At 38.4% G+C, this 14,131-nt stretch overlaps 3 protein-coding genes across 5 annotated transcripts; 1 reads left to right on the forward strand and 2 right to left on the reverse strand.

Moving 5' to 3' along the window:
- Positions 1-123: 123 nt before the first annotated feature.
- Positions 124-2,387, reverse strand: spcs1 (signal peptidase complex subunit 1). The gene is made up of 4 exons (XM_027176373.2): positions 2,231-2,387; positions 978-1,037; positions 797-883; positions 124-381 (listed from the first exon to the last, which is right to left on the reverse strand). The coding sequence occupies exons 1-4, from the start codon at positions 2,264-2,266 to the stop codon at positions 259-261; spliced, it is 306 nt and encodes a 101-aa protein (XP_027032174.1). The 5' UTR covers positions 2,267-2,387; the 3' UTR covers positions 124-258.
- A 178-nt stretch (positions 2,388-2,565) lies between these two features.
- Positions 2,566-8,304, forward strand: glt8d1 (glycosyltransferase 8 domain containing 1). Of its 3 annotated transcripts, XM_047809698.1 has the most exons (11): positions 2,566-2,803; positions 3,154-3,356; positions 4,217-4,298; positions 5,169-5,267; positions 5,361-5,568; positions 5,653-5,761; positions 5,855-5,939; positions 6,021-6,133; positions 6,461-6,627; positions 6,860-6,972; positions 7,138-8,304. In XM_047809698.1, the coding sequence occupies exons 3-11, from the start codon at positions 4,283-4,285 to the stop codon at positions 7,389-7,391; spliced, it is 1,164 nt and encodes a 387-aa protein (XP_047665654.1). In that variant the 5' UTR covers positions 2,566-2,803; positions 3,154-3,356; positions 4,217-4,282; the 3' UTR covers positions 7,392-8,304. The 3 variants fall into 3 exon arrangements, with proteins under 3 accessions (XP_047665654.1, XP_027032172.1, XP_027032173.1); XM_027176371.2 differs by lacking the exon at positions 3,154-3,356 and having other exon boundaries at positions 2,571-2,803; XM_027176372.2 differs by lacking the exon at positions 3,154-3,356 and having other exon boundaries at positions 2,592-2,803; positions 7,207-8,304.
- A 431-nt stretch (positions 8,305-8,735) lies between these two features.
- Positions 8,736-13,550, reverse strand: gnl3 (guanine nucleotide binding protein-like 3 (nucleolar)). The gene is made up of 15 exons (XM_027176370.2): positions 13,396-13,550; positions 13,145-13,203; positions 12,637-12,777; positions 12,423-12,542; positions 11,945-12,034; positions 11,696-11,831; positions 11,498-11,601; positions 11,264-11,408; positions 11,067-11,154; positions 10,486-10,663; positions 10,106-10,248; positions 9,832-9,968; positions 9,491-9,681; positions 9,077-9,119; positions 8,736-8,986 (listed from the first exon to the last, which is right to left on the reverse strand). The coding sequence occupies exons 1-15, from the start codon at positions 13,406-13,408 to the stop codon at positions 8,877-8,879; spliced, it is 1,698 nt and encodes a 565-aa protein (XP_027032171.2). The 5' UTR covers positions 13,409-13,550; the 3' UTR covers positions 8,736-8,876.
- Positions 13,551-14,131: the final 581 nt, after the last annotated feature.

Here is a 14,131-nt window from a genome sequence, read left to right on the forward strand (position 1 = left end):
ATTTAGGCAACTGACCAGCATTTAATTTCTGTTGTATGATTTTACACTTCGAATCAGTTCTACGATATATATATATTATGTTTCTAAAATTAGGATGATTTATATAATAAACACTTTTTCATATAACACAAATAATCCTCTTTATTAAGCACATGTGGAATTTTACATGAAAACGACCAAGTGAGATGTTGAAGCTGCAAGTCGTTTCCTCTTCCTGCAAGTTCACCGCACAGACGCGTCGCAGCCGAAACGGTGGTTCTACTTGTGTTTTTTCTTCTTTAAGTTCTCCTGAGGTTTCTCACGGATCTCAGGAGTCTCCGGGATGATCGGCTGCCACGTGAGAGGGTTTCGTCTGTACATGGGCCACGGAGGCAGTGTGAGCTGCGAACAAAAAACACCAGGAGTAAAGGGGGGGCTGAGAGAAAGAGAGAGCGCACTAGATAATCTAGTTATCTTTTCATGACAACTATAAAAACTACATCTAAATCTCATCGTGTTCCAACAAAACACACCAAGAAAAACAGTTGAATTTGTTCAACACATGACAAGTCAGTATACAGTTGGTTACAAAACCCCGTACGCTTTAAGAAATACCAAGACGTCACTGTATCCATTACACTTTTGCGATACATCTATCTACATTACAGCAACTTGGTGGACCTGGGATTCGAACCAATGACCTTCCGATCAGTAGTCAAACACCTTAAACACTGATCTACCACATCCCATAATAGAATCCGAACAATTAGATTAGATCTATGTACTAAAGGAAGAAAACTGACACAAAGCTGCTTACCAAACAGGAGACGGCAAATCCGGCTAACATTATATACACAGTCCAACCAAACTGTTCGATAATAAAACCGTAAATGAACCCGATGACCTGGAAATGAACACAAAACGTGTGAGACAAACTGATATATACATTTATAATATTGTGTGTGTGCGTGTGTAGAGAGAGAAGGATTGTTACTTACAGCTGAGACCAGGATGACACCTTGGAAAATCTGCTCTGCAAGTTTCTGACCTTTATAATCCTAAATAATCCACAAAGACAGAAAATTTAACGCTTCCTGACGACTGGATTCAATTCCATATCAAATCAAACTTCAAACTATTGTCTGATTCCTGGATAAATCGGATCAATCGACCTTTTTCTTTCCTAAACTGTAGTACTAGTGTTATTAGCGGTAAGAACTAATGAAGGTAAATTTCGGTTTTCTTTCCTTCATTCAGAACCACCAATTTATCTAGACCTCTAATATGCAAAGCTGAATCGAGTTTTAAGCTTCAACCACATGTACAATCACATCATGACCGATTCCTAAGATTTTGGTTTCCTGATATAAATCAGTATCTGTGTCATCACGATGAGACCCCACTAAGTAGAATGAAAAAACATGAAATTGCATAAATTTGTACATTTTTAATTTATTCACTTTAAATTCAGATCCTAAAATAAATGAGTTTGTAGATGACCTGTGTTTCTGAAATTTGACATTTCTATTTATTTACTTTATCTCACACCTCCTTATTGCCCAAAAGTCACTTTCCAAATATGTAAATATATATTTCACATGCTATAGGATTTATTTATTTATTTGATTGTTTATTTATTTTTTTTAATATTGTTTTATATTTAACGTGCTTAACAATATAACTAGGTAGATTTGTGGAAGACTTTCTGCACTTTTCTGTTCATTTTTTTCTCCTTCACAGTAAAATAATTGTTTTTATACCGACATGATGATTTTGTTTGCATATTATTTTGTTTATGCATCATTATTTTTCATCCCATATGGAAAGACAAGCAGATTTAATAGACCGAATTTAATCTAAAACAAAATTTAAAGGCTGCAATACAAAAAAAATAATCGCAAAAATATTAGCAAAACTGGTAAAAACTCTAAAAATAATAAAAAAAATACCCGAATTCATAGCGAAGGAAATGCTTGAAAATGAATAATTTGGCAACCATATATTAGCATTAGATGTTTGTAAGACTAAAATTAAATAAGTTTATATATACGTATATATATTGCATTTGGTAACATGTTGTAAAAGTCTGTAATCGATGTCACTTTGTTCAAATAACGATATAAATTTACGTAATAAAACATTTTGCGTCTCAAGCTGCTAACGGCTACTAGCTAAAGGCTGCTAAATATGTAACGGTCAGGCATGATGAGCTAGAAAAGTAACAGATATTTCTAAACAAATCAATGCTTACCATATGGGTTGGAACAGAATTAAACATGGAAAACATTTTGAAATAGAAAAAGAAAGAGGAAAAATTCTAATAAACAGAATGAAATAGGGAGAATTTCCGGTTACAAAAAAAAGCGTACGTAGATTTGAGAAGGACCCGAGTAAAAGTGTTGAATGGGTTAAAACTGCGCCACGTTTACGCATAAACAGTGACAGGGTGCCGTTTCTTTAATACAGTCGTTTTATTTAAAATTCTGTTTAATTCCTATATTAAATATTATTCAATCTGAAACAGAATTTAGTAGTGTATGTTTTAACTAAACAGTTCAACTCAAAAGCTTTTTAAATTTGGCAGTAAGATGGACACCTTATATATATATTGGGATCGGGTGAGGATTTGTAGATAATACGGATCGAACGGAAATCGTTAGATTCACTGCTCGCGTGTCAGGGGATGATGTCATGATCTGGTGGAAGTTGTGTGCGGGATTTGCCTGTTTTCCAGAAGAAAAGTGTCTCGCGCTGCATCAGCTCAGGATTGCTGATGTTGAGTTGGCGTTTTGGGTGAAAACCCTAGAAGACTCCTAAAACACAGGTAAATAAACGAGCAGTGTCACAATTCTACGTGTAGGTTTATGTTTAAAACCAGAGCTTTTTAGATTAAGCGTGCATTTCTCCTACTTCTGGCTCAACAACAACAACAACAATAATAATAATAATAATAATAATAGTCCCTGAATAATAAAATAATGAATAATATATCTAAGGTTCATCTTTTGCATTGATTCACAATAACTTATTTTCTGTTGCTTATATTACTGTCATTCAGTCTATTAATTTATGCTTATAATAACATTGGTGCTTCTGGTGCACTTATTTACTGCGCTACATAAACTATATGACACTTCAGAATCAACCCCATATATACATTATTATGTACTACAGCATGACAGTGCAGCTGTGCACAAAGCGAGCTCCATGAAGACGTGGTGTGTTCAGGTCGGAGTCGGATCCCTGATTGAACACCTTCAGCATGAACAGGAGCCTTTTAAAGTCTCTTTAACATCCTACAATCAGTGTCTGATCTCAATAATGCTCTTGTAGCTGAATGAACACAAGTCTCGGCATCTACGCTTCAACATCTTTTGGCAAGTCTTCAACTCAAGTCAAGAAGTTTTTATTGTCATTTTTAACCTTATATAGTTGTTACAGTACACAGTGAAATAAGACGACGTTTCTCCAGGATCAGGGTGCTACATAGAACAAAGACAGAGCTATAAGGACTTAGTAAGTTACTCCTAGATACATTAGTGCATCTTTGCAACCCGGTGCAAACAGTGCATGGCAATAGACAATAAGACAGAAAAACAGTGCAGGACAAAAGACAATAAGACAGTGCAGGACAAAGGACAATAAGACAGAAATACAGTGCAGGACAAAAGACAAAAAAGATAGTGCAGGACAAAAGACAGAAAGACAATGCAGGACAAAAGACAAAAAAGACAGTGCAGGACAAAAGACAAACAAAAATAGTGCAAAAAATATATATAAGACGATACACAAAAGCAGCGCTGACCAGTGTAAATACTGTATGTCCAATCAATATTGCGTGTGCATAAATACTGGAATGAACACATTATTATAGAAGCAGTTACATGAGGTCGACTGCAATCGACTGAAATGTGAGACCGCATGTGCCAAAAACAGCTGGTAAACAGTTTGATATGATGGTGCTGTAGACATGGATGTAAATTGAAAGAGTGTGTATTTGGTGTGGGTCATTTGCAGTCCATACAGTTGATTGTGTGTGTGTGTGTGTGTGTGTGTGTGTGTGTGTATTGTGTGTATTGTCTTCCCACTAGTCTGGAGCATATTATAACAGTAAATCAGTCTGTTAAAAATCATCTGTGCACAAACATTTGGTTATATAGTGTGTTCTCGCTGTTGTGTTGCTGCAGCATGAATCGAATTTGAATTGAACTTCATTTGTTATTCCTTTTGTTTTCAGGGCTGAAGTTCAGCTGTAGATGTGATGCAGCGTCCTGCTTAATTTACAGGGTGAATATAAAGCAACATGACGCTCAGGAGAGGTACAGTAATCACCAAGGAATTTTCACCATTTCCTTCATATTTATTTAAGACTCAGCTTTGGTTGATCTTCATGATTAAAAATTAGCCTAACTTGCCATTTTGTTCTTCCTGCTTTATAAAAGGTTAGTGGAGAGAAATATGTCAAAACCTGAAAGCAGGCGTGTGCTGAAAATAATTTAAATGTTAATTCACACATAATTATGTAAAAAATCTCAGAAAAAAAACTGTCTTAAGACATGGTTTGTTTCATATAAAACATCTGTGGAAAAAAGGTAAAAAAAAAAAAAAAAACAGTGCAATTTTTGATGCTAGGATTCTATGAACTGCATTAATGAGTCGTTTGTTAAAGAGTCGACTCCTTAAATAATTAAATAATAATACATAAACACTGTTTGTTTTTTATTTAGTTTTTTTTTTTAAATCAATAAGTAATGCTGATACTCTCACAATGTGATTGAATCAAAATTTTAAAAAAAAGTTTGAGTCAGAATCTAGACGAATCATCTCTGGTCGGTGAGTTGAGTCGATTAATATGATTCGCTGAACAATAGAACACGTGTCTGAACAACATGACAATTTGTAAATGAACTTCAAACAGTATTAAATAACTTGTCAAAAGTCAATAACACACATCCAAATTCTGCATATACACTTGTCCAAAGTCACTATAGACAAATTTGGAGCTTGTTACTCTACAAAAGTGTGTGAAACCTTTTCTGTATGGGGCGTCTCTGACAACCGAAAACAAACTTGTGCATAATCTTTTGGTTTCTAGTGAATTTCCAAGTCAGTGTTGACGCTCTTATAAACATTAAGCATGTATAAATTTAAAGATTTTTTTTGTGTGTTTGTGTTGTTTTTAATTTCAGTGAACGTAGTGATCCTGGTCCTGCTCTCGATCGCCTTTTTAATAATCGTGCATCGAAATCTGCTGAATCTCAGCGACTTCCTGAAGCAAGATGGTTCAGGTACTAATTCCTAAGGACTCTGAGTCATTTCTTTCTGTTCAAACACGTACGCTTTTCTGCACCGTGCTGTAAAAAGTGTTTTTTTTCTGTTAGACTCAGCCCCGGGTGCGATCCTGCCCTTTGAAAGCGGGTTCTTTGCGGATCGGAAAGTCAGGACCGGGGAGGAGATCCCAGTAGTGATCACAGCCTCTGAGGAGAGACTGGGTGCCGCAGTGGCCGCCATGAACAGCATCAACCAAAACAGCAAAGCCAACGTGGTTTTCAGCGTCGTGACCCTCAACGAGTCTGTGGAACATCTCCGGTGAGGGAAGAACTCGTGTTGGTGTGTGTGTGTGTGTGTGTGTGTGTGTGTGTGTGTGTCTAATGTGTAGTTATCGTGTGTCAGGACTTGGCTGAGCAAAACAGACATCAAGCACAAGATCATCACGTTCGAGCCAAAAATCCTGAAGGGAAAGATTTCCTCTAATCCTCAGCAACTGGATTTAGAAAAACCGGTAAATACACACACCTTTCTTCTCACATGTTCAATACACGTCATTGAAACTCTTCATCTTAGATCACACGTGTTGTTTTTTTTCCCTCCTCAGCTCGCTTTCGCCAGGTTTTACATGCCAAACTTCTTACCTGACACAGAGAAAGTGATCTACTTGGACGATGATATTATTGTACAAGGTTCTCATTAAACTCACGTCCACTTGAGTTTAGTGTCTTGTTGCTCGGGTAAAAAATAAAATTGTATTTTTTGTATTACAGGAGACATCCAGGAACTGTTCGACACCGGTCTGAAGCCTGGTCATGCTGCCGCTTTTTCGGAAGATTGCGATTCTGCCTCTTCTAAAGCCATCGTTAGAGGAGCAGGAAACCAGGTAAAATTTCATTTGTAAAAACAACCTTGAGGCTGTTTTAATGTCTCATGAAAAGAGATGAACAAATAATAAATCAGAACCAAGACCTGTGTTTTGGTTGTCATGGCAACCTTATTGACGAGACTAAACTTAAAGGCAAAAACAGCTTGTTTGGGCACCGAGCTGTGGTGTCGTTTTATATTCCCACGTTCGCGTGCTTCCGATTCTGAAGGGGGGGGGGGGGGGTTAGATCACGCGTAATGCAGTGGGTTTTGGAAGAAGTAACATTTAGACTTGGTAACTGTCACAGAAGTCCTGGGATTGAAATTCTTATTTATTTTTAAACAGAACAGTTATATTGGTTTTCTGGACTTCAAAAAGGAAACTGTTCGGAAACTGGGAATGCGAGCAAACACGTGTTCTTTTAATCCCGGCGTCATCGTGGCGAACTTAACCGAATGGAAACACCAAAACATCACGCAGCAGCTGGAAATGTGGATGGAGCGCAATGTCAAGTGAGTGGGTCATAATCGCTAGCTGCTACGCTGGAAGTTTATACACCTGTAAAAGCTCTAACGTCTTTTCTAGGATGAAGGAATTTAGTCTTATGAAAGAAAAGGCTTGGTTATGATTCTGGCTCGGTTATGCTTCACGCGGCGCAGACGGCAGATTGATTCCATTTCACAGCTGAACCGTTCGCTATTTTCTCCATTTTTAACTAATGATTCTGTGCTTCCACTCCATCAGGGAAGGTCTTTACAGCAACATGTTAGCAGACAGCTTCACTACACCGCCGCTACTTATTGTGTTCTACAAGCGACATTCCGGCATTGAGCCCATGTGGCATGTCCGACATCTCGGTAAGTGTTTCTGATCCTAAACTGAGGAACTCATTGGATCGATTTTAGCTGAAGAATCGCTTCAGGATATGCTGTTGTTGGTAAATAATCCCATCAGGTTACCATATCGTTGATTATTTTCCCATATCAGCACAACCCTAAGTGTTATATTCCATATTCCATCAGCCACTGGTATAGAAAAGCATTCGGAGCTTGATGGAGCCGTTTATTTCAACCTTGATCTGATGCTTTCAGGAGCCAGCGGAGCTGCAAATCGCTACTCCTCACAGTTCATCAGCGCCGCTAAACTTCTCCACTGGAACGGACATTATAAGCCGTGGGGTAGAGCCGCGTCCTACTCCGGCGTTTGGGATAAATGGTACATTCCAGATCCTACGGGTAAATTCCATCCGATCAGAAAACACACAGGAGACAAATAAACTTTAGAATTGAAGTCTGAAAATGATATGACCCGTATTAATCCTTTGCACAAATATTTCGGTTTATTAGGACGACCTGGATTCGGGTACTGAAAAGGATTGTAAGGATTTTGCAATGCTACACATTTAGAACTATTTTCGATGCTTTTCCAGCATCTGATGATTTTTAAGCAGGTCCAAGACTTTTTATTTATTTTTTTTTCTATTCAATTTTGACAGCACTCGGTGTATAGTTAAAGCAATTCGGCTTGAAAACTAGAATACAGTAACACCGATTTAAACGCAACGTACGGATGGGAGCAGGCGGGAAATCAGATCAGTGTACTTTAAACATACTCAGCATTTCATTTCTCCTGTTTCCATTATGATGTCTGAGCACAGTTACAGTGACTACACACTTCACCTGAACTCATCAGGTGGTAGAAACGGACCTCGAGACGACACAATGACAGCCAGCGTCTTAAAACGAATACGTTCCATTTTACACTCCAGCAACACCAGCGGAAAATTGATTAAAACTAACGGCATGAATCCCGAGAACAAGCCTAGGACATAAACCCTAAAACGCTACCTCAATCCTTATTGCCTACTCTCTAAAGGTCCAGCATTTTTCAGATGGCTTTTTCTTTTCATCCATTTAGTTACTTATGCAGTTGGGTCACAAGGGATTTTTGCAAGGTACCTTTCCAAGTACAGAATAAAACCACTTAATTTAGATTTTTGCATATATAATTTTTAAGCACGTGTGTTTTTTTGTCTTCAGTGATTTCGAGCACGTTTCACTTCTTGACCAAGAGTTATTTCCATTTCAGCCTCATTGTTACTTCTTCGGAAGCGTGTGATCACATCTGTAAATAAGAAAAGCAAATAATTCTATATTTACTTATTAAATAAAGTCTTGTAACATTGTTAATTTGTTGTGTACTTATCGGTTATCTCTAGGGAAGAACAATAACATACATAAGGAATAAAACCCAACAGCATGTCAAAGTGGTGTTAGAGGAAAAAAATCACAGCAATCTAAAGATTTTTACCTGCATCTTGTTACAGTACTGACACTGGAGTCTTTACATAAATCTGAATAATCATCTTTGCAAAATCTTTCCCATAAAGTGTGGTTCTTTTAGCAAATCACTTATTTACATATACAAGCTGTTATACAAAATAACCAATCAGCATTGAAAATGCAACATGTCTAAGGTAGAAACTGCATTTTGAAGAAATAACACTAGTTGCCGTTATTTAAAGCACTTGTTATGATAAAGGTCTGCTTGCATGGTTGTAGATTGAACACTAGACTGCAGACGTTTAAATACGAGTCAGAAAACAAGAGTCAACACAAAGTAGAGAAAATTAAAAGTTTAATTATCCGTCATATATACAACTGGTACAGACAGGCTGACAGAGGTGTTTTCGGCCAGATGTTTCAGTCAAAGGATTGTAGATCTGTCGTAGATATACCAAGTCGACACACTGGCTGACATCTTATACAAAGTCTGTGCTGAAATCGTAGGCGTCGTTATCGTCCTTCTTCTCCTCAGCCAACAGATCGACGTTGACAGAAGCAGTGTTCTTGTTTCCTTGCTTCTCCTTACCTAAGTGAGACAAGACAAGTGACCACCTCAGCTTACTTTTTTCCCCCAGTTAACAGGATGTGATAGAAGATAAAATTCTTCACTACTTACATGTTTTTTGACTTGGGGTCTGCTTTGACACAGGAGCCTCGATCTAAAATGTTTCAACAAACAAAAAAACATGATGAGACCGAAGAAGCCAAACAACACCGGTCTCGTTCTGTAAGGTCAAGCAGCAGTGATGCAGCAAAGATCAGTAATATTGATGAGTTCAGAGTTGGATTAGAAGGTCATCAAGCATATATGACACAATGGATTCATCATGACTCATCACTTCTAACTCGGACGTTTCTGTAAACTAAAATTGGAGGAATTAAAGCTAAGACTTCAGCTGACTTCCAGTTTATTTAACCCAAGACTTATGCACCAACTATATTTGGTCATTTTTCTATTATTGTTTGGCTAAAAAATTAACAGTTTCACCCACTATGTGCATTTGCTCTCAGTCCCCTGTTTATACTGTACCTCCTCAATGTCCTCCATTTCTTCTGTTTCCTCAACCACGATGCCCTCTTCCTCCTCCCCATCATCCTCTTCTTCTACTTCCTCCTCCAGTGTGTGTTTTTCTTCTGGGAGTTCACAGACATTCAGAATTCCATCAGTCATGCCCTTCGAGTTGAGCGTTATAGTGGTCAACAGTTTCGGAGCACGCAAACCTAAAGGGGGAGGAAAACACACACACACACACACACTACATTAACATCTAGAACAAGCAGATTTGACACAAAGCAGTAATCTTTCTAAATTCAGCACAAGATAACGATCATAACTAAAATGAGAGACGGAAAACAGGAGACGAAACGTACGTTTAATAATCTGTTTGTTGCCTGTTTTTATAGTATCCAAGTCCAGACCCGTGTGCATTTGTGTAACCATGGTTTTAGTGAGGTGCGGAGGGAGGCGTCCTGTCTCTGGTACTGTAGTACTGTAGTTCAGTTTCGCTCTGGTAAAGAAACACATCACTCAATTATTGATAGTATTCTGTACTACATTACATGACCAACATGTAAACACATGATAGTAGTAATGCAGAACAAAACATTATTGAGTACTACTTAGGGCACAAAACAAGCAGCTCACCCGGTCCAGTCCTTGAGAAACAGTGTTGCAGCCTGCTCCGTATTGGGCAGCAAACCTTTCTGGAGCAAGCCACGCTTCTTGGCGAATAAGGTCAAGAAATCCAGCGAGTTTTTGTACTTGGGGAGGTTGTAATGTAACATGATCTGGAGATGAAACGGACATGATTTATAGGGACGCAATGATAATTTTGTTTTGGAACTGGACTTTGTAATGTATTCCCATTTCTGACTGCAGATAAATGCTGCCTTATGTGTAGACTTTACGAGAACGGAAACCTTTGACATTTTCTGTGTTTATAGAATAGACTAATAACGTGCCAAGTGAATTTATAAAAAGAAAAGAAAGACAAACGAGCACGTCACTCGTTTGTTTCTACTCACATGCTGCTGGTCGCAGTGTTTCAACAAGGCCTTGACAGTTTCGAGAGGATTCTCCTCTTTCTCATCTGCCTGCACACTCCTCAGAGCCAGCTTGTCACCAGAGTTACATGGAGCTGCCACTATGGCTGGGCTGTCGAGCAGCTTCACCTTTTTGGAGACATGTACTTCCTGCATACACCTGGATAACAACACGATAGTACATGCTCAACCCCAGTGCTTTATTTCTTGCTATGTTTTAAAAAGTGTACACTTTGAAGCTCAGTGTTGGATTGAGTTCAGACTCCATGGTCATGGTCAGATCAATACAGTTCATCATGCTTCATAAGATTTGTGCCCTGTGTAAGAAAAACAGCAGAGGCTCCCAGTCCAGTTCTAGTCACAGACTCCAACAAGCTAATTTCATCCCTAATAAAAGTGTGCTGGGAAATTACGGGGAATTAACAGTAATTAATTCATGTGTAACAAGAAGTTTGAGAATGCTCAGAGTCAGTGTTGAACAGAGACAGATCTGTAGGTGTGTGTGTTCTAGACTGAATTGGGAGCCTGTGAAGTTTAGCCAAGACTACTATAAACAAACTCACTTGGTCAGTCCTCGCTCTACTCCAGCATTACATGCTCTGATGCCTTTTAAAGTGTTGATGATGCTGCTCTTTCCAACATTCGGGAAACCTGAACGAATGCACACCATTGCTATTTAAACAGTGCTTATTTTCGAATGTCTCACTTTAGGAATCGAGAATCAGAACGCGAGATTGAGATGTGAAATTCACAGACTTACCGACGACACCGACTTTGAGCATAGTCTCCGTGTCTTGGGTGTTGGCCAACAGGTTGAGTGTCTGCATGAGAGAATCACAGCCGAAGGACATCGTTGCTGTGCTGTAGTCAATGCGATCGTTGGCAGCTCTCTTCTTCTTCTCAAGCTAAGAACAATCCAACAAACAAACGTATTAGTCATCAACAGAAATACTCCAGAGCTCCAAAAGGGCACGAGTTTCTGGTTTAAACATACCACAGTCTTGTCCTGGAGTTGTACGGATGATTTGAAGAGAAACGTAGGACATTGTGCTTGAAGATACTGAACCCATTTCTCCAGAATGTTTTTGGGCACAAGATCTAACGGTAGAACGAAATAAACGGCTCAGGGATCTTTTTTTTTTTTATTTCTCTGTTATCTCAAGTCTCATTGTACGGCACACAAGTTACATACCGATCTTGTTTAGTATAAACAGCAGTCGTTTCTTTCCCTCGTGCCTTAAAACGGCTTCCTCCAGCTGAGGACAGCGGCAGCCCATAGGGTCCCTGGCATCAAGGACTTCCAAGATCACATCAGATGCTTCAATAACCTGAGCAGGACAGAACATAGTGAGCACAAACAGGACACAGGTGACCGTCCTGAAGTAATAAACAAAATTATAACGCTTTTTAAATGGACAAAATGAGTCGGGGGCAATTTTACCTTATTCACTTCACTGCATCTGAACTTCTTTGAGCTTTTTGCTTTGGCAACAGCCGCCCTTTTTTCTCTCTGCGCTTTTACTTTCTCCTGCTGCAAAATGCAACAAGGACGAACGCATTAATAAATCACATCAGTAACATCTTACATGGCAGAGCACAAAATCCCTGCATTCGTGTGACCGGTGTCACTTGTTACTGGAGACGTCGCTCTGCGTTGTACACGTTCACAAACAATAAATGGTTTAATGATCGATTATTTAAAAACTGCATTTGCAGAACATCTGACTGGTGCAAAACAAGTGGCCACATAACGACAATTCTGACAATAAGGGCTTCAGAAATACTCCATAGTTTCTAATAAACATAGGAATTGATTAGAAGTAACAAGCCTCTCTATGTGCAAACTGGGAGTGCATGGATAAATCTTTTACATAAACATTGCTTCACAATACCCTTTAAATAGAAACACGACAAATCACCTTTTTTACTCTCTTTTTCTTTGCCGGGGTGTCCTCACTTTTTTCTTCTTTGCCTTTCAATTTTTTCTCTGCTCGCTCTTTCTGCTTCGCTAGTCTGTTCTTCTCTTTCAGCTCTTCAAGCTGCACCATGCAAAGAAACCAAAACAGAAGGGTCAGATGTGGAAATAGAACAATACATAATTGTAAAAGAGTCTAACACGCCATTCTGGTGCACCTCTTGCTTTCTTTCCTCTGCTTCTCTGAGGACTTCCTCTTTAAAGGGCGCGCTGTTTGGGACACTGATGTCCTTCTTGATCTTTCGCCTGATTCCGGTCTTCTTCCCTTCTTTTCTGAGTTTTCTGTGATGCTCTCGAACCTAGGAACAGGAGAAATTAAAGATCCAAAATGGGAAATCTAAACTCTAATGGATGTCATTGGTCATATAGAACACCATTTATGAGAGAACATGTTATTTCATACTCTAACCCCAAGAAGTGCACGAAGATATCGAAAAAGGGTGTATTTTGTGGTGTGACAAAGCAAAACATTGAAACAGTAGCAGAGGGAAATAACCAAAATAACCATTGAACTAACTACATAACCACATTTTGTGTGTGTGTGTGTGTGTGTGTGTGTGTGTATATATATATATATATTACACACACACACACACATACACACATACTGTATATAGAGACTGACAGAGACAGCGAGAGAGACAGAAAAAGGGATGCAGTTCTTACCTTTTTCTGGATTTTATAGCGTTTGGCGCAGGACATGCGCTTACTCGCCTTTTTTAACTCTTAAAAAAAAAGACAGAATTTCATGATTAGCTTCTTAGCTTAGCTTCTTAGCTTAGAACCAGAAATATGTATGATATGTATAACGCTTCACCAGACAAAAATAAATAAATCCAATACTGTTCATCCTTCAATTACCTTTAAATATGCCATTTGTTAATGTAATAAACAGTGTATTATATAACGGTACTTACTTGGTCGTTTCATGGTTGTCGTTGCCACGCGCTTTCCTCACGTGCGGATTCTCCGTGCTTAGTTGACTAGTGCTGCTTGTTTCCGTTTCCGCTTGCGCTCGCGCTAGCTGAGTCCAAACGCGTGCGTAACACACCTGTATTGCGCCGAACTCCGCCTCTATAAGATCAGGTTTGGTCTACAAGCAGCACTGAGCGTTACATTCCCATGTTTATTACTCATTGCATATAAATATTAAAAATAAAAAACAGACTCTTTGCATTGCTCGAAAAAAAAGCCTGTTCTCTCTCTCTCTCTCTCTCTCTCTCTCTCTCTCTCTCTCTCTCTCTCTCTCTCTCCCCCCCTTACTTGTAAATGTAAAATGCATCACTGATAATATGACACATTGTTTGCAAATTGATTTTTTCTTCTTTAGTAGTCAGTTATTATTATATTGCAACAACAACAACTAGTACTACTCATAATATTAATGATAATAATAATAATAATAATAAGAAGAAGAAGAAGAAGAAGAAGAAGAATTTTTATTTTTGGATAAAAGTTTTACATTTGGAACTAAAAGCTAAATACTTGATATTTATATTCCATTTTAAAAAGAATAAAAAAAACACATTTTAGAGAAAAAAAGTTAATCTAACACGTATTCACACTTTATTTATTGCCGTTGTTTACGATCAATGGTTGCTATGGTGATAAACGGTTAAGGACTTCCCAAGTGCCCAATCACAGGTCGTCTTG

This window comes from Tachysurus fulvidraco, chromosome 2, assembly GCF_022655615.1.
Source record: "Tachysurus fulvidraco isolate hzauxx_2018 chromosome 2, HZAU_PFXX_2.0, whole genome shotgun sequence".
In the NCBI taxonomy this organism is placed as follows: Eukaryota; Metazoa; Chordata; class Actinopteri; order Siluriformes; family Bagridae; genus Tachysurus; species Tachysurus fulvidraco.